Raw genomic sequence first — 24,376 nt, 5'->3', positions numbered from 1 at the left:
GGTTATACAATCATCATCGCCGGGGGGGGGCGAAGGGAGCTTCTGCCGCTTCTGTGCTGCTGATGCCACCCGATTTCCTGTTCGCGCTTGGCCGCTGATGCCAACTGCAGAGCGGTAGCTCAAAAAAATGTGTATGAAAAAAGGCGACGGCCACTAGACACTTGCGCCGGCCACAGAAAACATAAACCGTAAAACAATCTAAACTAAGGCCGGGGCCGGCAAATCTGGTTCATTGTTTCCGCGACCGTTTGGTTTTATGCTTAAATTTTCCACACTTTGTCCACTCGAGGGGGCCACCATTTTTTGTCTTTTCTTTCCCGCGTGTGTCCTCTGGGGCCGGGCTGGCCACCCAGGGGAGGGCCGCATTTTATTCCCATCCCCCGCCCGCCAGCTCGGTTAAATGTTCCGTGTGAATGTTCTTCATGGCGGATAGTTTTCCGATCGGGGACCGCGCCAGAGAGAGATTATATTTCCTGCCTGTCTTTTCGGTTCAGATTCGGGCGGCGTTTCTCCTCTTTTTTTTTTGTTTTGTTGTCAATTTTCTTGCCACCAACTCAATTTCCGTGTTTTTTTTCTACTGCCGCCAGAGTCCGCGCCTTGTTTTAGTTCTGCCCTTTGGTGGCTCACTTTTTATTAAGCGGAAAATGAAAACAATAGGATGCTTATTTAACGTTCTTCGTTCTGGCTCGTGTTGATAGAAGGCAGGAAGGAAGCGGTGGCTGGCGAAGGGAAAACTTGAAGCAGTTCATCAAAACAATAAAGCTCGGTCGACCGGCACCTCCCCCCGCGGGGAAAAGGAAAAATATCTATTTGTTGAGCCACACCCGAGCCAAAGCCGCGAAAGAAAGAAAGGCCCCGTACAGAGCACAATGGCAAACGGCTCAACCGATGTCTCCTGGAAAACGATACGAGTCCTGCGAAAGATTCGCTACCACGCTTCAGTAAGACGAACGGCAAACAAGCCGTTCTACCGGCCGACTGTCATCACTTAAGAGTTCCCACGGCAAAAACAATGGTCATGGCCACGGCACAATCGAGCCGCTCCGGATCGGTTCCAGCGGTCGGCAAACACGACGACGGCCAACCGTTTTCTTCTTGGGGACTTAAAGGAGTTAAACGTTCACGAACAATACTCACATTCCAAGTGTTTACAACAAACTTATTGACGAACTACCAGAAAACCAGAGCTCTGGTCACACGTGTTTCATTTCGATAGGGCTGGACCGGCCAACGGGGAGCGTCGAGGACATAGTGTCGCCTCCCGCCAACTGCTTATCGCCAACGTCGCCGATACAATGTCGTTTACGATACACCCTGGCAGGTCGCTGCCCGTCAAAGTGCCGGCCCGGCCCAACTGCCCTACCCATGCCGCTGCCCGATGGCGTGCGTCCCGAAGCGAAGCAAACTGCGCAAAATGGACCAAACAAATCAATGGTATTTGAGGCGGAAAATCTGTCCCACGGTTCGCTGACGCCCCGGTCCCCCCACTAGCCAGCCCCTTTCGCTGGGAGCTTCATATTCGCAGCTAATCTGGCTGATGGCGAAGAAAAGCCTTGGCTGCGGCCCTGCCGATATGCTGAATGTATGGCGGGCGGGTGTTGAGGTTGAAGGAACAAGCCACCACCCACCACCCACCGGCGCCGGACGAGAGTAGGTCGATCGTGTATTGGTTTTCGCAGTGTTGTTTGCTTGCTGATTTGAACGACGTACGAGAGAGTGGAACAATCGGCAGTCAATTTTATGGGCCCCACTCCCACGCAGCCCTTCGATTCCTTCCCCCGGCGCCGGATGGAAAACGCTGCGGTGGAAAACTATAAAATTTAGTTGCTTGTTTGTACCGTGGGAGGGTGTCGTGCCGTTACTGTGACCGAGCAGTGGAGCGTGGAGCAGTGGAGCGGCTGGCACCGTATCGATCGTACGCCGTTTCCGGCGTCACCGTCCGTTCCTGGCCGCGGGAACATGCGCCACGATTGTCACGCTGCCATTGGCGCATTGTTCGTTCTCCATTCTCCTGTTGACAGTGTGACCGACAGTCGACCGGCGCGCCCGTAGATCCTTTGCATCCGTGCAGGCAGCGTCCGTGGACTCATCAATTTCTTTAATGGACGCTTCAAACGATTGATTTTAATCACTGTGCATAACGTTCGCCCATCCATCGTGCGCAATCCGCCGGACGGGGCCCGGACCTAATTGCCAGCATTGCTGCGAGCCACACCACATCAAAGCTCAGCCCGAGGCTCTGGATGGCTCCGGCCCCGTCCCGGAACCGAGCGGTGTAATCATTTAAAGGCACCCGCAGCATGGCCAACACAAAGCGTGGAAAGCGTGGAACTGCAATTGGGAAAGAAAAACTGCTGCCTGTCGGTAGGTTTTCCAAGGGGGGTGGTTCAATTAATTTCCGCCTCCTGTCTGCGCCATCGGAACAGCAGTATTCGCTGCTGACAAAACTTTTCACTTCGAGCAACGAACCGAACCGGTCGTCGTGCTTTGATGTTGGGCGACTAACAAATGTGAAATTGTGTCCCACAGAACTTTCTATGTCACGTGTGCGTGTGTGTGTGTGTGTGTGCGTGTGTGGGGCGCCAAAAGAATGTTGGCCCACGGCCCAAGCTGCCCACGTGCGCAAGTGGAAAGCAATTCCGTTCGTAATTGCATGTGACAGAAACCACTGCTCGCCGTAGGCAACGTGCAACGTGAAAAGCATAAATTGACCAACTTTAAAAAGTTCCAACCATTGGAAGCGGATTGATCAGCGTTGCAGAGCTGCAGGCTCGGAGAAACGGAAAGGCGAAGCGTAGAAGGTTCACAAACCCCGAACGGTCCATTTCGATGGGTAAACCCCACGACCCCGTAAGAAACGTCCTCAAACAACGTCGACCTTGAGGGGGTTTTATTTTTCATTCCCGTTCCGCCGCTGGATGCCGGCTGTTCGTTCGGATCCCCGAGTATCTCTTGACTGTCCACTCCCGGGCGACATGTTATGCATATATGCATGCCAAACATTGCGGTGACGCGAAAGACAAGGCAGCCAACAAAAGCTTGCCTGCGATCCTTGACGGAACCGGGACCGTCCGGCGAACGGTATTTGGGACAGTTCCAAAACGCGCTCTCATTCCCTCGTGCGCCGCCGTCCGTCCGCCATCATTTCAGGAGCTTTACCCCAAACAAACTGACCGTCGGGCTACGGTCGCCCGATGGCCTTAAAATTAATGTCAACAACCGGGGACCGGGAACCCAGTGCAGCATGTGGACGGGCCGCTCGAGCGGCCCTCGAGGGAACGTCTTCATTTCGAGGGCGAACCGGAGAACGAGAAATATGTTAAAAGGTATTTAACCTTTTTTCCCGCAGTGCCCTGTTTGAGGCCACTGTTTTGCGTAATCAAATCGGAAAGCTCACCCGGTTAAGGAGGAGGACACACACACACACAAGTGAATGCTTGAGTAAAGGTTTGGTTTGCGAAAATAAATATCTGGTTTTTCTTCGAACCCTTCGTAGCCTTCGTTTCGATTTTCTTTGCCCATTTATCACATTTTATTCAACCCACCACCACCAGCAGCAAGCCTACCAAACTATTGTTGATTGATTAAATATGTTTCGTGCAAACAGGCTTTAAACATGTCGGACATGCCTGTTTCGTGTGACATTAATTCGATTTGTTCGCCCCGATGCCCGATAAAGCTTGTATCCTACCTCACCGAATCGCACATGCCTATGGGTCCGAATTTCCGCAAAATTCCGGCTCCAAATGAATGCAAAATCAAACAGCAAACCAGCCGAAAGTGGAGCCGGAAACGGCAACGGCCACCGTCGGTAGAACCGCACAAAATAGCAGCAGAACGTGAATGCTGCTCCGGAACGCGCAGCTACCGAAGCCCGGAAGCCCGGAAGCCCCGGAAGTGCAAAACTCCATATCAATAAATACATTTCAATGTCATCATAATCGCATTAGACATAATCCGCCCAGGCTTGCGCCGGGCCACGAACTAGCTTTCTAACCCCGGGCCGGTCTCGGGATGGGAAACAACGTAGCGCAGGCATCCCGGGATCAGAGGATGCCCTAAAGGGGAGCCCGGAAACGGGAAAGGTTCTTAAAATAAAGGAAAAACCGAATCTCATCATAAATAAGGAACGTCCGGCAGCTGCTCCGTCCGTGTATGTGTGTGTGTGTGTGTGTGTACGGGGACACGAAGGCACACGGTGATATGGCGGAGTTGCTCCGGACGCTCCGCGCGATCCACCATCTGTCAATTGGCCCAGCACCTGCCATGGTTCTGCACGCGGCCAGATGCACGTGGTGGGATGGTTTGTTATTCCCCCGCCGAATAAAATGTGTACGTTGTTTCGTCGTTGAAGATTATTTTATGGCTTCTTGTGCCTCGTTTGGCCGCTCGAGCCCTGCACAAACATATTAGCATCGCCGTCTCCGTGACCGCTCGCCGTCGTTCCGGCCGACCCAGCTCCGCAGAGCTTATGTTAACGAAACCAAATTCAATTTTCCCTGCCTGCCCATTGGCATGAGCTCAGTTTTTCGTTCCACTGGCCGCACATGATTGTTGTATTATTGGGCCCTTTTTTCTGCACTCGTTATGTCGTACCCCAGCATCGTCCCCACCATCGACGATCGTCGGCTGTCTTGTCGGCTGTCTTGCTGACTGGTTCAATGTCATGAAAAATAATTCATCCAATACGGCCCACCGGGCTCAAGGCTCAAGAAAAAGTCATTTTGCTGTTGCCCTTTCGTGGCCGGGCCGGGCCCGACGCCATCGGCTTTCCGGCTCTCTAAGTGTCACTAAGACCTCATTCGGACATTCGATGGCAAAAAGCAGCGGACCGAATTGTGCCCTCGGGACTTGGGCGCACAAGAACGCGCTGGCGATGGACGTGTGACGAATGATCGATTACTAAGTCCACACGCCGGCTGAATTTGCCTGAAACAATCAACAAACCGACGTTCCTACGTCTGTGGAAGGCGTCAAGCGTATCAAAACAATCTCCGATGGCCCACGGGTCATCGACAAATCATCTACCGGTAGCCGACCGTTACGATCAGCTGCACACAGTGACGCATAGACGCAGCTAGCGATAATGGTGTGATGTCCTTTCAATCGATTCCTTGGGCCACATTACCCGTTGCCAAAATCGAAAGAGACGTGTCCTTTTCGTCACCCTTAAGCTACCCTTGACCGTGATCCCATCGAAGGTCAATCCTAAGCCTTTGTTTTCGTTACGTCAGTGGCCGCAAGAAGCACCGTGCTTTTCTTGCACAACACATATTTTCAAATACAAATATCGCTACGAATGATCATCTGTTCAGCAGAAGGAACCGACCAGCAACCGGTAAAAAACAGACCGGGTATTGTTGATGCCTATGGTGCCAGTCAGCAGAACGAGTTCTGTTGCTGCCGGGTGCTGGAACAAGCAATCTGAGGCCGACCCTTGCGGCTGGGATGATTTAATCTTGATCCTGACACCCTCCGCCGGCGGGCTGGCCGGCGAATAGGAAATGAAGATTTATTGAATCACGGGTTGCTGATAAGCGCTGACAAAGTATCTATTCGATCAGGCAAAGGTTATCCGCTAACATATTTCAGTATATCAATCCGAGCCCAACCTCGGGTCGGCACCGATAAAGAAACGACATCATCAACGATTCGGTTGGCCTGATTGCCGTAGACAAATCAATTCGCACAAGCGGTTCGTTTTGTTCGATGTTAGATTCAACTTTATTCGAAACAAATATGTTGACGATATTCCTGTTTTGCACCACGCACCAGGCGCCTCCATCGTTAGCCATTTTTCGGCTTGTCAGTTCGACTTCACCGGAAGTTTGTTAAAATCCCACAACAAGCACTCTACAGCTGCCAGTCAACGGAACGGTATTGATTGTAACATCCGTGGCAAGGGTAAAAGGGTAAAAGGACCGTTAACAGTAACTCGATAGAATTAACAGTTTTGGATCCGTTCTGCAACCAACCACTATTTGTTATCAAACCAGGCGGCCTTTCCGCTGCAACAATAGCAGTTGATACAGTGCAACAATGGCCTCAGGAGCTAAGAAGGGCCACGAAACGAATGGCAAATGAGCGACCGACTACCGAATCCTTTTGCCAATGGCCCATCCCATCCGGCGACCCGTTGCTGGCCCTTTGTTGATTGGCGATTCTTGCCGCTCGTTGCCAACGTTCACCGAACGGTGAGGAAATTACGATGAAAAGTACACTGAGACCACGTGCTTCCTGGTCGGGATTTTCCATTGATTGCACGAGCCACTTTCCCTTCTCGCCGCCGCCATCGTCTTCGGTGCAAAGAAGCGCGGCGCACCGAGCATCAGTTGTGCTTTCTCGAATCGATGCTGAAACGAGCATCGAACAGCATTGCTTTGTTGTTTTATTCATTGCAGTTTGTCGGAATTATTGACGTCCGTTCTTCCGGTGTAAAAGGCGAGTTTTCTTTAAGTGAACAGAAACAGACGAAGAACACGTGCTGCGCGGGTTGGCAGACGTGGGATGAACTGATGCTCGTGAAAATGTGCTACGAGTAAAATAATACGACAAGTACAAAAAACCCTTTAACTAATTTGATGACTTTTATGTAAGCATATTGGAAGCACATAAAATCGATAAGGAGTTGTTGAAAACTTTTTGAAAATGCTTGATAAATATGGATTTATAAATGTTTAATAAATATGGATTTAGAGTCCCAACACAAATGGGTTGGAACTCTAAATCTAAACCTCCCAGCAAAACTCTACTCAAAATAGTCTTCAAATTTCACATCGAACACCGCAAAAGGTTCCAACCGTCCATTGTGCGGTCCTGGTCCAGTGAAGAACAGTGTACATACGGAGTTATCGGAAAATGGTGTTGCTTGAGTCGAGATTTTGCACCCGTTGAATATAATTTCATGATAATTTTATGGTAATGCTAAACGGATAAACCGACCGTTTGTGATCCATCCTGTTTGCCGCCGCAGACTACACCGACTCGCTCTCGATGGTCGCTTCCTGGTTCCTGGGCGGGTTCACACTTTCCGCAAGTGGCACTCCGTTGGCTGCCCGATCATCTCCCGGACCGGAATACGCTCAAGCGTTGCGCGCGTGCAATATGGTCCACTATGAATGGTGATGTCTTTTCTGGATGGCGGTCCCCCGGCACCCGGGAGCTATCCCGGGGCCAATCGAATGCTATCGAAGAGTTTCCACGTTCTTTTCGCCCGAACCATCTGGTCTTCCGTGGCAGTGTGCAATAACGAGCCACCCGTGGAAGGGAAAGCTAAGAAGCGTTACGAAGCCAGGCGTCTGCCAGGCATGGCAAACGCTTGTGGAGGACCCGGTCGAAGGCTCGTTCGGATTTCTCGCTCGCCTTGCTCACTTCCCAATTCAGGCCAAACGATAACTGATAATGCGAAAAAAGGTAATCGCATTTTCCGGTCAAATAAACAACTGCCGTAACGCGAATGAATGTAAAGCAGTAACACCGGCGTCCCGGCAATGGAAAGCTGCCTTTTCGTGCTGCTGGAACGGCTTTCCCGGAGCGGTCGAGAGGCTAGACGGCAAAAAAACGGACCCGCAAAGCTGGATCGAGTGGATCGAGATAAGCAACTGTGGCAAAATAAAGAAACAGTGCCAATAACGGAGGACAGCGCTCGACAGGAAACGCCCTTGACGGCCAAAAAGCGCCCCGGAACGATGCACGGGACGTGGTGCGTTACAACGGTCCGATTTCGAGCTCGCCGATCGCCTCCCAAACAAAACTAACAGTTTTGCGGTCTTCCGGCTTCCGTTTGACTAGCTTCAAATTCAATTCGGTGACCGGGCGCCTGATCACGAACCGAAGGGAACCGCCCCCCGTGACTCGTGCGATGGATACGGAATTTTTACGCCATTACGCTGCGGCGCGGACATTGAGCGCCCGTTTCGTTCGGAGCTAGGCAATATCGACTACGGCGATTACAGCCTCGTGGCACGCCACTCGCCGATGGTACGAAATTACATTTCGTTCGAACAGCATCATTCCGTTGGGCTATCGCTGCCCGACATCGGCCAGCTATCGCGACAGTACCATTTTATGCTGATGTGGAACGCGAAATTGCAGATGCAGCTGTCGGTGGTGCCGATGCCCGGTACAATGTGGTTAAATGCTAATACCTTGCGTAAACAGCAAAGCACAGGATTAGCAGTAGCGTATCCGTGTGTAACAGCGTGTGTGTGTGTGTAGAAGTCACTCGAATAAAATTTTACGCCACCACAAACCCCACATTTGTGTGGTTCGCGTTTTTCGTTCCTCTTCGTTACATCTGCATCAATCACACTCTGCAGTTCGATACCCTTGAGCATGTGCCTCTCTGTGCCGTTCGATAATGTTTTCCAACGGAAAACACTCAACTGTTTCATTTATTTTATGCCCCAGCGAGCTTTACAGTTGTGTGAGCACGGGCAAACGATACAAATTGAAAGGAAAAAATCATAAAGCGCCAATGTCGATGATGAACGAGAAGAGCGTTCATTATGGCGCACGTTTTTGCTCTCGAACGCAACTCGAAGCCTCGGTTGTAATTTATTGTGAATTATTTCCATTATTACTGAGCGTCGCATCGTTACCTGAGTTTCGACCGAGTGCCAAGCAGAGGTTCTCGTGCGAGCTACATGTTGGGGCCGTTTATTTGCGGTTCTCTTTTGCTGGCTCGGAACACAGCATGCGTCCTTTTATCTGGCCCAATGCAGGCAGTCGGCGCTAGCGGTGACCTTTGCAACGGTAGCGTTTTGTCCAAACAGCAAACGAAGAGTCGAAATTGTGACTCCCCCGAACGTGCAAACAGCTCTGTGTCGCACACAACGCATAACCAGGACGTAACGAAGGACAAAGTTACTGAGCCATGCGTGTAACAGATACCGGACAGCATGGGACAATCGGTAAGTTTCCAGCCGAAGCCCAAGTTGTCGAAGTGCACTTTAGCAGGCCACATCTCGGCTGTTTGTTACTAGGCATGTCCTCAACATAAACGCTACTATTTAATGGATTGCGATTTACTTTTATAAAGGATAAAAATAGAAACGATAGTTGTTGAAATGATAGAATGATACGAGTACAATGAAGAATTAGTAAATAAGTTAGATTTAGAAAAGACTAGGATTTTCCTGAAAAAATAAGTGCCACGGGATCTTTCTGAAACGTTTCCTGAAATTAGAATTAGAGTTCCACACCATGGTAATGTGAACATGCTACGACGATGCCGAAACCCCTGAAAGACGCGTAAAAGAAGTCATCTTAAAGACATCAATAAAATACACAGAGTTGTGGATTATTATCCTTCTACAGAGTTGTGAAAGTATGATAATTCCTTCTTCACAAGCACTATAAAAAATATATCACAACTTTCAAAGAGTAATTTAGCAATCAAATTTAATCGCTTTATATCGAATAATGTGGAACGCTCGTTTTTCAATCCAATTCGCATACAAACATTTTTGCACTCCCGTCAAAGCATTTGTTGCAAAACGGAAAAATGGCTTCTCGCACAAGCTCCGAATGCTTTTTTGTAGAGTGGTACTAGCCCTAAGGAAATCCAATCAACATCGCATGGACTTAGTCGTGCCACGAAGCTGACAAGACGGTATCTAGAGAAGAAGCCAATTAAACACAGCACTGCATGATCTATCAAAGACAAAAAAAGGCATTAGCCAAGTCCCGACACCGCCACTTCCTTGCGGCAGTTTCTCGGAGTGCAGTGTGCATGGAGTAGTTTTTCGTCCGTCGCCAAAAAGTGTACAAAATGCGTTTCTTGTCACCGGCGAAAGGAGATGAAGAATGCATTCTAGAGACAATTTGCCGGTTGTCTGCTTTTTGCCGGCACCATGAAAAGATAAGTGACTTTTTTCATTCGGACTGAAAAGGGGTTTTATTTAGTTCTTTGCTAAAGTTGCTGAAGTAGGAACGTAAGGTTATCTTCTTAAAAATGTGTGATATTGGGCTCCCTGCAGAGTAAAAACATCCTATTTCTAATACTATGGCACTCTATGCCATATTTTTATTTCTTGGGCCAATATTGAAACGATACATGTTACGTGAAATAATACACATAAAGTGCGCCAAAACGAGAGTTCCGGAAATTTGAGTTTCCTACAGAAACAAGCACAAAGCAGCGCTAACAGCTGCCCGAGGGTCGATCTGCTGTAAGTTCGGGCCAGGCGTCAGCATCAATAAAAAACTGTCCGAAACTATCCGGCTTTTTTGTCCACCCGCCAAACACGGTGTCGCGTACGTCGGTCCACTGTCGTCGGTAATCCACCGAAAGGGCCTTAGCAGCCGCGTACGAAAGTTTCGCAATATCCGCCGGCTGTCTGTCGTCGGCAATTCCTTTGCCCGACAGCCGCTCGCCAACATCCCGCATGGCAGCCACTGTCGCAGCACGCTGCCCACAACCATCCTGCTGCCGCTGCTGTGGCTGACCGCATTCCCGGGCCCGATGTTCCCCCGGGTGATCGGCGGTGGCGTGATTATGCTGCCGCTGCCACTGAGTTGAAACTAAATTATGCAAACCTTCAGCGCCACCATTACCGTCGCCGACCAGCCGGCTGTTGACGTACGTTCGCACGAAGCTGGCAAATAATTCAATTTTGGAAATTCGTAATCGAGCCGCCGGTGTTGCGAGTTTACGCTTTGTCACTCCGTGTCGCCGGCCACTAACTTCCACCTCATGGGGCCTGCAACAAAAACATAACGAACCACGGGTCAAATTGGGCGTTGTTGTAACGAACGGCGAGTCCGAAAGATAGAGAGTTTTTATTTAAAAATAAAACAAACTCAGATTAGTGAAACGGGAATTGCACAGAAATAATCTCGGCCACGAAGATAAACTAATGGAAAACGGAGGGAAACCTCCGCCAAATGGCAGCTCGGTGGAGAACAACGTGAAACGGCTTATAATTGTGCAACATTAATTACTATTAAAGGAGATTATGGGGTTGCAACGGAACAGAAACCCGGGGCAATGGCGGCATGACTGCAAACGTGTGCAGTGCTGCAATGCATTGAGGAATGTGGTCCTCAGTGCCCTCTGCAGCAACCATCGTTCCCAGACTCCAAGGCCAACGAAAGGCAGTTCGCCTGGAGAAACTGTACCTTATCTTTCCACTTCCCCGTGGGGGGATTGAAAGCGCAATCGTGCAGGAAAATAATTATTTATGTGTCGTTTTGTCTCTTGCTGCTACTATGCAGACGGAAAGATAGGGCATCAACCGTGGATAGGTTGTAAAACGATAGACAGATTGGTTCCTGGTGCGCATCCTGTTGAATTGTAAAATGTACCAAATGACTTCTGTCGGTCTCCTGAGGCCCGGCGTAATTCTGCTGCTGTGTTCACCGAATGGGATCCCAAAGCGTGCGATCATTGTGAATTGTAATTGGAGCAGAAAAGTATAATTAAATTACTCTCCTCCATGCCGAGGTCTGCGGGCACTGTACAATCCAGATGAGGATTGCTGCACTAAACTAATTTCCATCATTACGATACCGTGCTGCGGGGTACCTTCCGAGTCTGCGAGGGACAGAGTGATACATAATCGGCAAGACTTTTCGGATTTTTCAAGAAACTCATTTGATATAATTAACATACGTGCTAACGATGCGGTAATTAAATTACTTGAATTGAAAATGGATAATTTATAATTTAGGCATTATTCGACACTGTAAGTGAATGTAAACCAATCGTATGTATCAACTTACCGGACAGAAACGTTGCTCCACACGATTCCACAAGGCGATGGTTGATACATTCCGGTGTTGTTGGTAAGAGGACGGTTTTTCCGAAACCGAAACGGAGTTCCATTGTTTGCCGCTACGATCTCCGGACAGTTGTGCGAAAAGGGATGTCGCAGCCCAGAGTCCTTCGTGGCCTTTTCGAAGCGCCCCCAAATTGCTCTTCGCAGAGCAGTTGCCGAATGTGCCGTGCCTTCACACAGCACCACACTCGCCAGGTAGATGGGTTTCCCTAACAGCAGCATTAGCAATGAACCCTGGACACCGAGCACTGCCCAACGGGCCATCTTATCACTGCACGAAACTGACAAAGTTCTCACCCCGCGACCCGGTTTAGTCCTTACAGCTCCGATCGTCTGAGCCATCAGATCACACCCGGTATCGGAGAGTGGCTGCAGCAACTTACCACCGGTCTTGCCAGAAGTGACCACGGAACCGACGTTCTCTTCTCCATCATCTCCCGCTGTCCCTCTGGGACGTTTTGCAGTGGGAGGTTCTTCGTCGTCACTGGCGTTCGACGTTGCCAACTCAAATATACTAGCGTCTCCACATGGGCTATGGGTCGTGAAAAAGTGAAACGAGTGACCATCTTTTAGAACGAATTTCCCCCCGGGAGAAACACGCTCGAATACAGAATCCTTCACGCCCTCGGCGGCTCTTTCGATTTGCTCCAAAAGGTAACGTATAAATGCACGTCTAGCCAAGATCTCCGCGTGACTATCGTTCACCAGATCGCCGCGGGGACTCAGTTCCGTTCCCCCGAGACATTTCGTCCCCGTCCCGAGAGCAACCACTTGCACGGTGAAGGATTTGTCGTCGTCCTTTTCTGTGACCGTGTCCCGAGGTTGTTGCGACAAGCTAGCGCTCGTGCGAACAAGCACGATCGCCGAGAGAATAGTCCACTCGAAGGCTTCGTTCGGTTTTCCGGTTTTCTGCAGAGCGTCAAACTTTACCAAACACTCGTGCGCTATGCAGTTTGCCAGTTTACTATTCATTTGACCGTTTTACGATTATTTATGAACTTTTTTTATGTGAAAATGTTTTTACTTGTGCTTTTGCTGAAGGCTTTCAGAAAGCCTCACAAAATAAAAAGAACAAAAACGTTTATTTCACAGACCAAAAAGCTTTAAGCAAAACCGCGAAAGGCACAGCGGTATTCAAAGGAATTTTTCGCTTTTAAACTACCGGTTCCGGATCCCAGGCAAACTTGTGACCGACGGAGTTGCGCAGATTACTCAACAGCGTCATATCCTCGTCAGGAATTTCGAAATCCAGTGCCGCATTTTCCTCGACGTGTGAACGGGATCGAGCCTTCGGTAGAATGCCAATGTTTTGCTGTGCCGCCCAGCGGAGCAGCACCTGAGCCGGCGTTTTCTTTAGGCGAGCGGCCACAGCCGCTACAGTCGCGTTCGAACGCAACTCGCTCGTAGTGGATGACCCGAGCGAAGAGTAAGCTTGCAAGAAGATACCTTTCTGGCGACAAAATTCCAACAGTTCCGGTTGATAGTAGTACGGATGCCATTCAACCTATAGGAGGGAAAGAAAGTCGTGTGTGAAGCAAATGAAGCACAGATATTGACGCCAAGTAGCGTTCGCTCGAGCCAGCTACCTGATTAACCGCTGGTGTAACAACAATGCGATCAGTCAGCATTTCGGTCAAATGTTTGATCGTGTAATTCGACACACCGATCGACCGAAGGCGCCCTTCTTTCTTCAACTGACACAGGGCATCCCAGGTCACCTTCCGCTGCTTCTCATTATCCGGATGATCAACCGGGAGGCCTGCGGTGGATAGAAAGTCGTAAACCGGAAAGAGCCTACTGCGCGCTATCACCACTTACCACTAACACCAGGCCAGTGGATCAGGTACAGGTCAAGGAAATCGGTTTGCAGTTTAGCCAAAGATTGACGCACCATCTTCTCAATGAATTCCTGGTCTTTATCCTTCGGCGAAACTATATCCAACAAAAGGAGTTATGGCCCGCAGTTTGTGATCGATTCTGTCCACTACTTACTCAACTTCGAAGTAATAAAAATGTCTTCCCGCTTCAGATTGTACTTTGGCAGCAAAGTTTTTAGTGCGCTTCCGATAAACTCTTCGTTGCGGTACACGATAGCAGTATCTGTGAGGAAAGTATACAGCCGTTCAGAAAGGACCAGTGGCCTAAGGCGAACGATACTAACCGATGTGCCTATAGCCGGCCTTCAGAGCGTAATCCAAAGTTTCGTAAATGAGCTCCTGACCATGGATCTGATAGGTTCCAACTGCAATGTGAATCACGAATAAGTGATGCCATGGAGCATGGAGTATTTATTGGCGATGGACTAGTTTTCTACTAAAACTGCCTTGCCGAGTGGCATGGATTGCGGTGCGCTTCGAGCGAACGCCACTGGGGTAGAATTGAACGTAAAGTGCCGAATGAATTACTTACAGCCGAGAAGGGGAATGTCAAAACCCGTGTTAAGTTTGATCACACGATTCATCTTCGCAAATAAAATGGTTCTAAGTAGCGGACAAAAAAACCACGAGCCACAGTTAGAAATCGTTGTTTTCCACAAGAAACGAACCGCGAAAAGCCAAAACAAACATTTGTTGACATTTCGATTGATCATTTGTCAAAAATTCAATTCAACCCAGTAGCGTAGCCGGGCGCAAGGGCCCTAGAGATTTCTGTTTCGGTAATTTAAAAATATTTCCCAGAATAAAAGCAAACCAAACACTGAGACAGCTTTAAATTATGCCTAATACGTGATTATTATTATTTCGAGCTTCCTGAAAGTCAGTTCTAGTTTTAATACCGCTGTTGAAAGTTGTTGGCGTTGTTGAACATCATTTGAGTTTGTTGTTGATTCTGCTGCTGCTGTTGCTGATGATAGTCTTGCTGGGTCATGCCACTGCCCTGCTGATTGTTCGGATGTCCGTTTGGACCCGCCATCCGGACCCGCTTCGCCCCATTATGATCCATCCCGCCCCCCGATTGGCCACCACCACCACCCTGCTGCATTTGCTGGGGCTAGAAAAGATTGAGATTGTGCAGAAAATGTACCAAAACACACCAACAACAACTTACATTTCCAGACTGCTGTTGCTGCTGTTGTTGAGCATTTTGCTGCTGTTGCTGTCGTGGGAAAAGAATATGCAATTAAAAACATTCATCGCTCCGTCGTCGTAGACGTGCTTACGTTTCCCTGCTGATTCTGCTGCTGATTGGCCTGCTGCTGTTGGTTGTTTTGCTGTTGCTGTTGCTGTTGCTGTTGCTGTTGCTGCCGCTTCTCACCCTTATCATCCTGATCCTCGTCGGTGAGAAACTCTCGCTTCGGGTACGGTATCGGACAACCCGCAAACACGTCCGCCGTCGGCATGGGATCTTCCGAGAAGTAGGGATCCTGCATTGCCTGTTCCGACGTGATGCGCTTATTCGGATCCATCAACAGCAGTTTCTGCAGCAAATGAAACGCCTTGCTATCCGGCTTAATTTTGTGGCGCTCCATGTACTTTATCAGGGAGCAGCTGGCATAACTGGTCAGTGGAGGACAAAAGAGGGCTATGGTTAGGGACCGCACTTGGGCGCTATCAAAGGTATATTTACTTAGAACGTTTGAAGTCCTTCGTGAGCGTGTGATGTTCCGGCATCTTCCTGATATCCTCCCAGTCCTTATCCTGCGGGAAGCCCATCACATTGAAAATACGATCCAACTGATCGTGATGGTACGGATTGCTCGTTTTTATGTCCTCCTGGCGGCAGTGGAAAATAGGTTCCGATGTGAGCAGTTCAGCAAAAATGCATCCGATGGCCCAGATATCGATCGCTTTCGTGTAATGGCGCGCTCCAAGTAGTAGCTCTGGCGCACGATACCAAAACGTGACCACCACCGGATCGAGGTCCGCTAGGGGTTTCAACGGGGCGTTAAATAGTCGAGCAAAGCCCATATCGGCTATCTTCACGCGCCCTCGTTCGTTGCCTTCGCCCATCACAAGAATGTTGGCCGGTTTCTGTAAAGGATCAACAAAATGACACACCTCCAACGCTACTGGTGGGAACGCTTAGATAAACTCACCAGATCCCGATGTAGAACCCAGTTGCTGTGCAAGTAATGAATGCCGTCTAAAATCTGGTACAGTAAGCTTTTAACCATCCCCTTCGGCACCATGACGGGCTTTTTGGTGGCCTTAGCCGCCCGGTGAAACTTGATGATATGCCAAAGATCGTGCTCTGCATAATCGAACAGTAGCCAAACCTTCCGGTCCGTGTGGGACAGGAACACGCGGATGAGATTGATCACGTTGGGATGCTTTAGTTCGCGCAGCAACTGAAACGTGGATGTGGAAAGCGAGCTTGAAACACATTACTTGTCACTACCGCTTGATTGGCACGTACCGCAATCTCGCGACAGGCCGACATCGACAGTCCAGTTCCTTCGATCTGTTTCAATGCGTAGTCCTTGGCGTCGTTGTCCTTGCGACGTGCTTTGTACACGTGACCATACGTTCCCCGGCCCACCTTGCAGCCCTCGTACTCAAACAAGTCTTCTACCTTGGCCCGCTCCTGCTGGGTTTTCATCTTAAACTCGTAATCCATCATAACAGCGGTGGTCATGGTCAACAGTGTGTTGGAACGTTGGCAAGCAATGGGGAAGCACCGGAGATGGTTGCTTCCGTTCGAGGAGAGCGCCGTGAGTGACGAAAACTTAGCCGTTGGTCTACGACGCGTAGCTTACAAATTCCACACGGATTTTAACGAGGAATGTTCCGATTACCGACAAAGCCGAATGGAAATCACAAAACATTTGAAACATAAACAAACGGCTGCGCTAGTCTGACATTATAATGTCACTGCACAGTGGCGTAAAAATCGCAAGGGTACCGGATGTTGCGCAGCATCATTGCGAATTTGTTGCATGTTACACAGTTTTCGTAGAAACTTTCTTTAAATAAACAAAAAAATAAACATTAGGAAATAACACAAAACAGAAAATCAACCAATTGTCTTACCAAATGGGCAGGAATCCTTGGTTCATGAACCCTTTTGTTGCAACACAAATGTCAAACAAACTCACAGAACGCAGCCAGCGAAATGCCATCCGAAACATCCACACTCACACACCCACACACAATCTACAACCATTCGGACTGCTCGTTTCGGTGCTCTGGCCAGCAAAAGTAAAATCTCGCGGTGGTCAAAGTGAAAATTGCGTCTGTTTTGCCCATTTTGCCAGTACTTCGTCGTCGCGGTACCAGTGTTTGGTGTGTCGCTATTCTGCTTCCACTTTGTTTGCGTATCCTGGTCGAGAAAGTGGACCGTCCATTTCCGCGTCGCGTGTGCGTTCTGCGTAGCAAAAAAGTGTGAGGAGCCCCGCAGCAGCGTTGCGTATCGTCCACGAGTCCCTAAAAGCTGGTGCACGCGTGTACGGCCGTGTTTACGAACCGGGCAAGCACCAGAGTTTCGAATTACGGTGTGCTCCGCAACGTGTGTCCCCAGTCCCCAGTGCACCAGACGCAGCGCCAGCAACAGCGGCGGAGGCAGCGAGCGCAGAAAGTTTGCCACATCACAGCACCGCGCCGTGTTCGTCGTGCGTGCTCGCCTTTCCCAACAGTCGGCGTCAATGTGCAGAAGCAAGGATGAATTGCGAAACCTTAATCTTACCGCAAGACATCCAATCGTTATTGGAATACTTCGCCAAGAATATGTACCGCGCAAAGGATTGTGAAAATGTAGGTGACCATGAGTGCCGTTAGGGACAGACGGGGGCGCAGCCAAAGGCAACGACAAGGGGTCCCAGACTGGCGAGAAAGAGAGATGGAGCGAGATTCCGCGCGGTTCGTGCCGATTCGATGAAACTCCAAGGGCATGTGGGTGAATAATCGAAATGGCGCTTCGATTCGCTAGAAAGGAGGTCTTTTGTGTCTAGGAACCCACCAACGTGCCTAAATGCGCAATTGTTGTCACACGCTCCCGTAAACGATATTCCCGATTCCCGGGTTGTCTGGGACCTCGTGTAGAGTGTGCCGTAATGCTCCAGAGCGTTAGATTAGCCAGTAATAACCCCAACCTATTCACCCATATTTCGCGTGACGTTGACGTAAACGTCCTCGGTTCCTCGATGTGTTGTTGCGTGTTTTTTACGCTGCGATAAGCAGCCCACAAGGTCTCGTGGGCTGGCGCCACGGTTCGCCGTCCGCCGTCCGGTAATCCGCAATCACACACTCACCCATTGGCGGGTGTGTGAGTGAATGCGACCGATCCCACGGGATCCGAGAGCCAATAACACGGCCTTCGATAGGGAATTCATCGTCAAGAATCGTACATCCGAGCGGTAGTGTCGCTCATTGATTGTAGAAACAATATGTCATAACACTACCACTAAACACCACGCGAACCACATACACACGCATCCGTGGAGCGCTTGTCGAACATCATAATATTACATGGCTTGCTCTGATTTACGTTCGTGGTGCTTATGGCGCGCTCGGTTCCAATCGAGAAACCGCAAGCAATAACCAGACTCGCTTGACCGATACGCGGCTCCATGGCCATGGAGTGAAACGATCTTCTTGTCCCGGTGGGGCTGGGGCGGACAAAAACCACACCGCGAGCAAACACAGGAAGAAAAAGAAGCCCCTTGCCAGCACACCACCAAAACAAAACTTCCTGCGCGCTGCGAATAAAGAAAGTGCATTCTCTGGCCTGCTTTGTTTTGGCGTTCGCCTGGTGTGCGGAGGCGGACCAAGTCGCGGAAATCCGCGACCTGGGACCGAGAGGGTGTTTTATTTTTATCCTTGCCTCCTCAACCTGTGGACTGTGGGGCTTCACCATCACTCTTACGCCACGGGAGGGATCTGACATAGAAAAAAGCACATGAGTGGAAAGTGGCCACCGCAGCAGAAGGGAAAGTGGAAATGAAATGGTATTTTTAGAACACATAAAATATTTTCAATTACTGCAGATATGAAAAGGGGGGAAAAGGCGAACTGAAAAACAAACAGTGCCGACAAAAGACGTCGAAGTAACCTACGCCGCGTCGCAGCGTTGTTTACGTTGAGCTGGCTCTGTCGTCTCGATTATGATAACGCGTAGTTGGCAAGGACAATTAAAGTCCATTTCGCACGTTCGCGTCTTCTTTCGTCTCCAAATAGCTTTGGTGGCCGGCCTGGTGGTTAATATTTAAAAAGCCAACACTTGTGGGTATGCATTCCACACACGCAACCTTGTTTTGATCGCAAACAGATCGAACACCGACGGCATTAATGAGCTTTCTCGGAGTGAAATGGTATTGAAAGACTTCACGAGACCATTGAACCATAGATCGGACTTTCTACGGGCGAACGAAGGAATTTGGAGCAAAACGAGCGCAAATTCGATGAAACGCCAAACCGCCCATTTTTTTTCACAATTATTTCTCATCATTGTTGCACTGTTAACGGTGCGGGTGAACATATCTTGAAGATAAGAATGCAAGCAAACCGCGAAGCATGCAAATCCAGGTTCGTTGAACGATAAAATGATGGACCGTTTTGCGTTGTTTCAGGGCAATGACGTTATGCATCGGTGTAACGTACTACTCCAACAGGACTACAGTGTGATCGAGATCAGCAACAGCACCGGTGAACTATCGGCCCACTATCCCAGCAACCTGCTCATACCGGAGTACGAGTACAAGAACTTCACCAGCAGCAACAATACTCAACCACCGGCCACCAACGGTTTCGGTAACAGCGATTTCCTGCCCCGCCCAAGCAACCTAGCCGGCGACTTGCGGTGGCCACAGCCACAGCAACCCCCCAGCGCTCCACAGCCCCCTGCTCAGCAGCAGCAGCAGCAAACGATCTACGAAACCACGTACGATGGAAACAAGTTGCGTGATTTGATCAATAAAGCACGCTTTGCCCGCTGCCGGGCCCGCTTCCCGCTGCCAGTGATACTGTACAAGGGCAAGTACATCTGCCGCTCGGCCACACTGTCCGGAGGGCCCGAGATTTATGGACGTTCCGGGCTAGATTACCTGTTCTACAGCCTAGACTCGACCGTTACCTCGCCAACACTGGACGGTTTGTACTGTTGATCATCTCTGTCACGGAATGGTGCTTTAACGAGCAACGCTTTTCTTATCCCTGCCCGCAGAGGATGCTTACGAGGCACGCGAAACATCGCTGCCGGAGGACACGCTCGAGGACGAGCCGATCACCAACAGCGACTGGCAGCTGTTCGATCGCGTTCGCAGCCAAGACATCAAACTGCTGAAGACACTGAACGTGGGCACAATTGTGGACTTTATGGTGGAAAAGAAAAAGGTCAAGTTCGGCATGAACGTAACGTCGTCGGAAAAGGTGGACAAAGAGAAGCGATACAACGAGTTCCGCATCGTTTCGCTCCCGTACCCGGGGTGTGAATTTTTCCGCGACTACCGCGACAATAACTACTCAGGCGAGGGGCTGATCTTCGACTGGTCCCAGGCGCACGTCGACGCCAGCATAGGTGTGCCGGAAGACGCGGCAACGGCACTGCTCAACATCGATTGGGAGAACTACAAGGACTGGGATCTGGTGCGGATCACGCAAAACTATCTGAAGCTGCTGCTCAAGTATCTGCAGGAGAGCAGCTCCGGACTGCTCATCCACTGTATCAGCGGCTGGGATCGCACACCGTTGTTCGTTTCGCTGCTAAGACTGTCGCTCTGGGCGGACGGAGCCATCCACCAGTCGCTAAGTGCGGCCCAGATGCTCTACTTCACGATTGCCTACGATTGGCTACTGTTTGGACACAATCTGCCCGATCGGCTAAACAAGGGCGAGGTGATATTTTTCTTCTGCTTCTACGCGCTCAAGTACATCGCCGAGGATGAGTACAGCATCTTGGGACAACGGTACGCCGCGGTTGAACCTTCACGGCCGCGATAAAAACATTACCCTAACGTACTTACTGACCCCCGTTTTTTACAGCTCCAAAAGCAAACATAGCAGTGGCAGTAGCAGCATAGGCGTGATACGAACGGATAGCGAAAGCATGCTCGACGGTATTCTGCTCGATGGCGAAAGTCGGGGCTCGAGCGTTTCGCTGAACTCCACCTGCAGCTGCCTTAGCGGTCGTAGTTCGTCGCAACACGACACTCAGACTTGTATCAGTATCGGTGGTGGTGGTGGTGGAGGCGGCGGCGGCGGTTGTGGCAGCGGATCCGGTGGTATCAACGTTACGATCGGTGGTTCGAGCCTCCACCATCCCGATTGTCATCACAGTCTGAGCAGTGGAAGGCCCATCGTCGGCGGCCAGCACCACCAGCATGACGACAGTTTGAATGCAACCAATGGGTAAGCATGCACGTGGCACCGAAAGCAATGGCACGGCTCACTATCGCACTCTCGAGATATCTGGCATCGGTGGATGGTTTTGCCCAGTCACTGTCTGTAGAATCTGTTTCGGTTTACCTCGTTACACCAACACAGTTTGGCCACCATTTCTTCACAAGATTTGTTTTCTTTGGAAGAGCTCCCTGAAATTCTTCTAAACTACATTCCATTTGATTTTTGGAGGGAAAATCTCCAAATAGAATAGGCAAAATTCTACTCCCAGCCAAACTTGCTTCACTTCCGTGCCGATAATGCTCGAGAGCTTGAGATTGTACTACCCAAAAAGCCTGTTCCTGTACTTTCTACAATATTTCTACAGCTTTTACCAAACATTTAGTAAATTTCACGCATTTTATCTGTTTTTTTTCCTCACCTGCCTACTTTATATTTTCCACTTTTCTCCACTCCCGCGCCCTGTAATTTTCCGTCGGGCGAATGCTTTGGCAATGTATCCTCCCTCCCTCTGAATCCCGCCCGATGTGTTCCGTTTCCCGATTTCTTCGCCCTTCTGAACCTTTCCACAGTAACGGCTGGTTAGCGCATAGTCACGATAGTAATAGCAGTATTGGATGCATATCGAACGATAGTACTACTAATCTCAGTAATCATTGCGCTTGGTCACCGCAACAGAAAAGGTTAGTAGTGTCCCGGGGGCGTCCGCCATCCGTTCGGTTTGGCGGTGTCCGGAAAAGCTCTCTGTTTCTATGTTCTCCTCGTCCCCCCTTGAATCTCCAGTGCAGCTGGGCTGCAACTGTCTCTTGTTGTGATTTGTTTGCCATTGGATCGACCGATCGCTCGGGGTGATCCCGATGCTTTTCGTAGTCTTTTGCTTTGTCAACACTTGTTCCCATCTCAATGACACTGCGCCCCCCACTGGAACTGTTTTGAGTGTCGTGTCGTTTTCTTTCTTCCGCAGAACTAGTCCCGTGTCGGTTCCGGTAGCGAGTAGGTTGCGGCAGCGACAAGAATCGACATCCTCGCTGTCGGTCGGCAGCTGGCAGATGATATCGGGAACCGGAAGCCTTCGCAGTACCGGTTCGGCCACGGAGCTGTGCAATGCCGCCGGGGCAGGTGCTCCACAACAGCTGCACCATGTATATAGCCATCTGTTTAGCAACAGCAATCACCCGCCGCCGTGTGCCGGGCGGACGACCGATCATCCTAACCTCAATGCCACGACCCCTAACGCAAACCAACAGCACCATCCGGCAGCGGTTCCTCTCCACTGTCATGCGGCGGGTCCCTTTGGACACGGGTCCCATCCACAGCACCAGCCGTCTCAGGACTCTAGCTGCTGTACGATCATCGATGACGATTGTTTTAGCTCATCCTTCAGTCACGACTTTTATGCCATGTAAGTACCGATCATTAGCGCCGACGGAATAACCCGCCTGAGACGATCGTTTGTTTTTTGCATTTTCTGCTCGCTCGTTTTAGGCGCCGCGAACGTTTAAATCAGGTGCGCACCCTATTCTACAACTGCTACTACTCGACGATTGCGTTCAAGTTCAAAACCGTCCCCGATTCCGCGCTCGGTAGCTTGCTCGGTAATTTTGCGGAAAAAGTGGGGCTCGCTCACCGGACTTCGGTTTGATTGTGGTTGGGCCGTCGACCGTTTCTGCTCCTCCACACGCGCTCCATGCCCCCCATCGGTGGACACCGTGTAGCCTTTGTGTGTGTGTGAGAGAGAGTCAGGAAGTGAAAAAAGAAAGTCTTCCGCTCGGAGCGTATTTGGAATTGAAACACACTGTCTGTTTTTTTTTATATTCATTTTAACTTTTTGTTAGTTCCCTTTTCTGTCTATTGGTTCTGTGAATTTATAAAACTTATTCGTAAGCGACGCGTGTAACTCAGGGGCAGTGTTTGCACCCCTTTCCGGAAGCGGGTGATTGTTTTGTTCTAATAAAAAGCAGAACACTGATTGTACCAAGGTGTGTTTGTATTTTTACTACATTGTCTAAGTTATAAAGGAAATGCTTTCGGTAATGCACATTCTGTATCTTGCTTTTCACGGCGTAAAAGCCTCTTTTCCAAATACGCCAGACCAATGCCTGGATAATAGAATATCCACTAAGCATGACTGGAAAAACTAAAAACATATAACTTATGTTAATACACGCAATACTCTAGAGATAAATCACATTAGCACATATAAACATAGCTCGCTTAATGTTAGTAATGAAGCTAAAGAATTGTCATTTTTTGTGCACAGGTCCCCATTTTTTTTTTCAAACATGGAACTGTCCCATCATTACTACTCGCGGAAGATAAACATTGGTTCTCTGTTGTAGCATGAACCTGCTGCATTCTCCCAATGTTGGAGTGATAAAAATCGGAGCATTTAGATTAATCTTAATTGTATAACTTTTCTAACTCAGTCATGGGTTTCGTCACGCCACCAAACGAAACTTTGGCTTCTTTGGACTTTGTGCGCAGGAAAACGCGTCGTGCGTGGACACGCAGGTGGCGCATCAGACAACCCTTCTGCCGGAAACGTGACGGGCAGTACTGGCAAGGGTAAGGCCTTTCTCCGGTGTGCCGGTGCATGTGCAGCTTGAGAGATTTTCCCTGCGTAAAGCTATCGTTGCAAACGGAGCACGTGTAGTTTTTAATGCCCTCGTGGATCAACTTGTGCTGCTTGAGTGATCCGCTCTGTGTGAAGCCGCTTCCGCAAATGTCACAGCGAAACGGTTTTTGGCCGTTGTGTGAAATCAAGTGGCGATACAGATTGGGTTTATTGGAAAACGATTTTCTACAGTCCAAACAGGGGAATCGTTGTTTAGGGTCACTTTTGGAGCCTCTTTTTGTAGGCGACACTTTTAACGGCACCACCACCAGCAGGGGACTACACCTGCCGCTAGACTCTTCCTTTGTGTCGTTCTGGGCCTCATTTTGATCATACTGTTCGGGGATTACCCCTTCATCGTACGACACCGGCGTTTCATAAATCGTCTCCTCACCGTTCGGCAACATGGTTACATCGGCATCATGTTCAATATTAACGCGACCGACTGGTGAAAGTGGATTTACCTCCACCACTTCTTCCTCCTGTTCGAGGGTCTCGCATTCGATGAAACTGCAATCCACGTCTTCGTTTATCAGGAGGTCTGTTACAAGATCCGCTTTGCTACAACAATCAGAAGTTCTCGAAGCACCCGTTCCTGTCTCTGTCCGCCAGCTGGCATCGGCTGTTAGGCACATGGTCCTGAAATCATACACGATTTTCAACAGGGTCACACAGCGACCGCATATCATAGATGGAAATCCGTCCGTCGG

General features: G+C 49.7%; 4 protein-coding genes across 5 annotated transcripts; 1 reads left to right on the top strand and 3 right to left on the bottom strand.

Moving 5' to 3' along the window:
- Positions 1-10,043: 10,043 nt before the first annotated feature.
- Positions 10,044-12,752, bottom strand: LOC128273325 (tRNA-specific adenosine deaminase 1). Its single transcript, XM_053011265.1, has 2 exons — positions 11,725-12,752; positions 10,044-10,703 (listed from the first exon to the last, which is right to left on the bottom strand). Exons 1-2 carry the CDS (start codon positions 12,750-12,752, stop codon positions 10,145-10,147), a joined length of 1,587 nt encoding a protein of 528 aa, XP_052867225.1. The 3' UTR covers positions 10,044-10,144.
- Positions 12,753-12,824: 72 nt separating this feature from the next.
- LOC128273347 (uncharacterized) lies at positions 12,825-14,241 on the bottom strand. Its single transcript, XM_053011288.1, has 6 exons — positions 14,190-14,241; positions 13,942-14,022; positions 13,773-13,880; positions 13,599-13,712; positions 13,367-13,539; positions 12,825-13,284 (listed from the first exon to the last, which is right to left on the bottom strand). The coding sequence occupies exons 1-6, from the start codon at positions 14,239-14,241 to the stop codon at positions 12,934-12,936; spliced, it is 879 nt and encodes a 292-aa protein (XP_052867248.1). The 3' UTR covers positions 12,825-12,933.
- Positions 14,242-14,516: 275 nt separating this feature from the next.
- LOC128272303 (cyclin-dependent kinase 8) lies at positions 14,517-16,667 on the bottom strand. The gene is made up of 6 exons (XM_053010084.1): positions 16,137-16,667; positions 15,817-16,068; positions 15,348-15,751; positions 14,941-15,277; positions 14,829-14,876; positions 14,517-14,771 (listed from the first exon to the last, which is right to left on the bottom strand). Exons 1-6 carry the CDS (start codon positions 16,353-16,355, stop codon positions 14,550-14,552), a joined length of 1,482 nt encoding a protein of 493 aa, XP_052866044.1. The 5' UTR covers positions 16,356-16,667; the 3' UTR covers positions 14,517-14,549.
- A 219-nt stretch (positions 16,668-16,886) lies between these two features.
- On the top strand, positions 16,887-23,026 carry LOC128275695 (myotubularin-related protein 14). 2 transcript variants are annotated; one of them, XM_053014284.1, is made up of 7 exons: positions 16,887-17,470; positions 19,285-19,804; positions 19,878-20,619; positions 20,696-21,061; positions 21,625-21,735; positions 22,017-22,454; positions 22,538-23,026. In XM_053014284.1, exons 1-7 carry the CDS (start codon positions 17,378-17,380, stop codon positions 22,692-22,694), a joined length of 2,427 nt encoding a protein of 808 aa, XP_052870244.1. In that variant the 5' UTR covers positions 16,887-17,377; the 3' UTR covers positions 22,695-23,026. The 2 variants fall into 2 exon arrangements, with proteins under 2 accessions (XP_052870244.1, XP_052870245.1); XM_053014285.1 differs by lacking the exon at positions 21,625-21,735.
- Positions 23,027-24,376: the final 1,350 nt, after the last annotated feature.

This window comes from Anopheles cruzii, chromosome 3 (genome assembly GCF_943734635.1).
Source record: "Anopheles cruzii chromosome 3, idAnoCruzAS_RS32_06, whole genome shotgun sequence".
NCBI classification, from domain to species: Eukaryota; Metazoa; Arthropoda; class Insecta; order Diptera; family Culicidae; genus Anopheles; species Anopheles cruzii.
Note: the sequence above shows the minus strand (reverse complement) of the source record. Positions and strands in the feature narration are given on the sequence as shown.

Coding starts and splice junctions, on each gene's coding strand:
- LOC128272303 (XM_053010084.1), bottom strand. CDS start 16,355: ATGACCACCGCTGTTATGATGGATTACGAGTTTAAGATGAAAACCCAG. Junction 15,278..15,347: donor AAGGACTTCAAACGTTCTAA/GTAAATATACCT, acceptor TCCACTGACCAG/TTATGCCAGCTGCTCCCTGA. Junction 14,772..14,828: donor AGCAACAGCAGTCTGGAAAT/GTAAGTTGTTGT, acceptor AATCTTTTCTAG/CCCCAGCAAATGCAGCAGGG.
- LOC128275695 (XM_053014284.1), top strand. CDS start 17,378: ATGAATTGCGAAACCTTAATCTTACCGCAAGACATCCAATCGTTATTG. Junction 17,471..19,284: donor GCGCAAAGGATTGTGAAAAT/GTAGGTGACCAT, acceptor GCGTTGTTTCAG/GGCAATGACGTTATGCATCG. Junction 21,736..22,016: donor TGGTCACCGCAACAGAAAAG/GTTAGTAGTGTC, acceptor TTTCTTCCGCAG/AACTAGTCCCGTGTCGGTTC.
- LOC128273347 (XM_053011288.1), bottom strand. CDS start 14,241: ATGAATCGTGTGATCAAACTTAACACGGGTTTTGACATTCCCCTTCTC. Junction 14,023..14,189: donor TGACATTCCCCTTCTCGGCT/GTAAGTAATTCA, acceptor TTCACATTGCAG/TTGGAACCTATCAGATCCAT. Junction 13,285..13,366: donor TTACACCAGCGGTTAATCAG/GTAGCTGGCTCG, acceptor TCCCTCCTATAG/GTTGAATGGCATCCGTACTA.
- LOC128273325 (XM_053011265.1), bottom strand. CDS start 12,752: ATGAATAGTAAACTGGCAAACTGCATAGCGCACGAGTGTTTGGTAAAG. Junction 10,704..11,724: donor TGGAGCAACGTTTCTGTCCG/GTAAGTTGATAC, acceptor TTTTTGTTGCAG/GCCCCATGAGGTGGAAGTTA.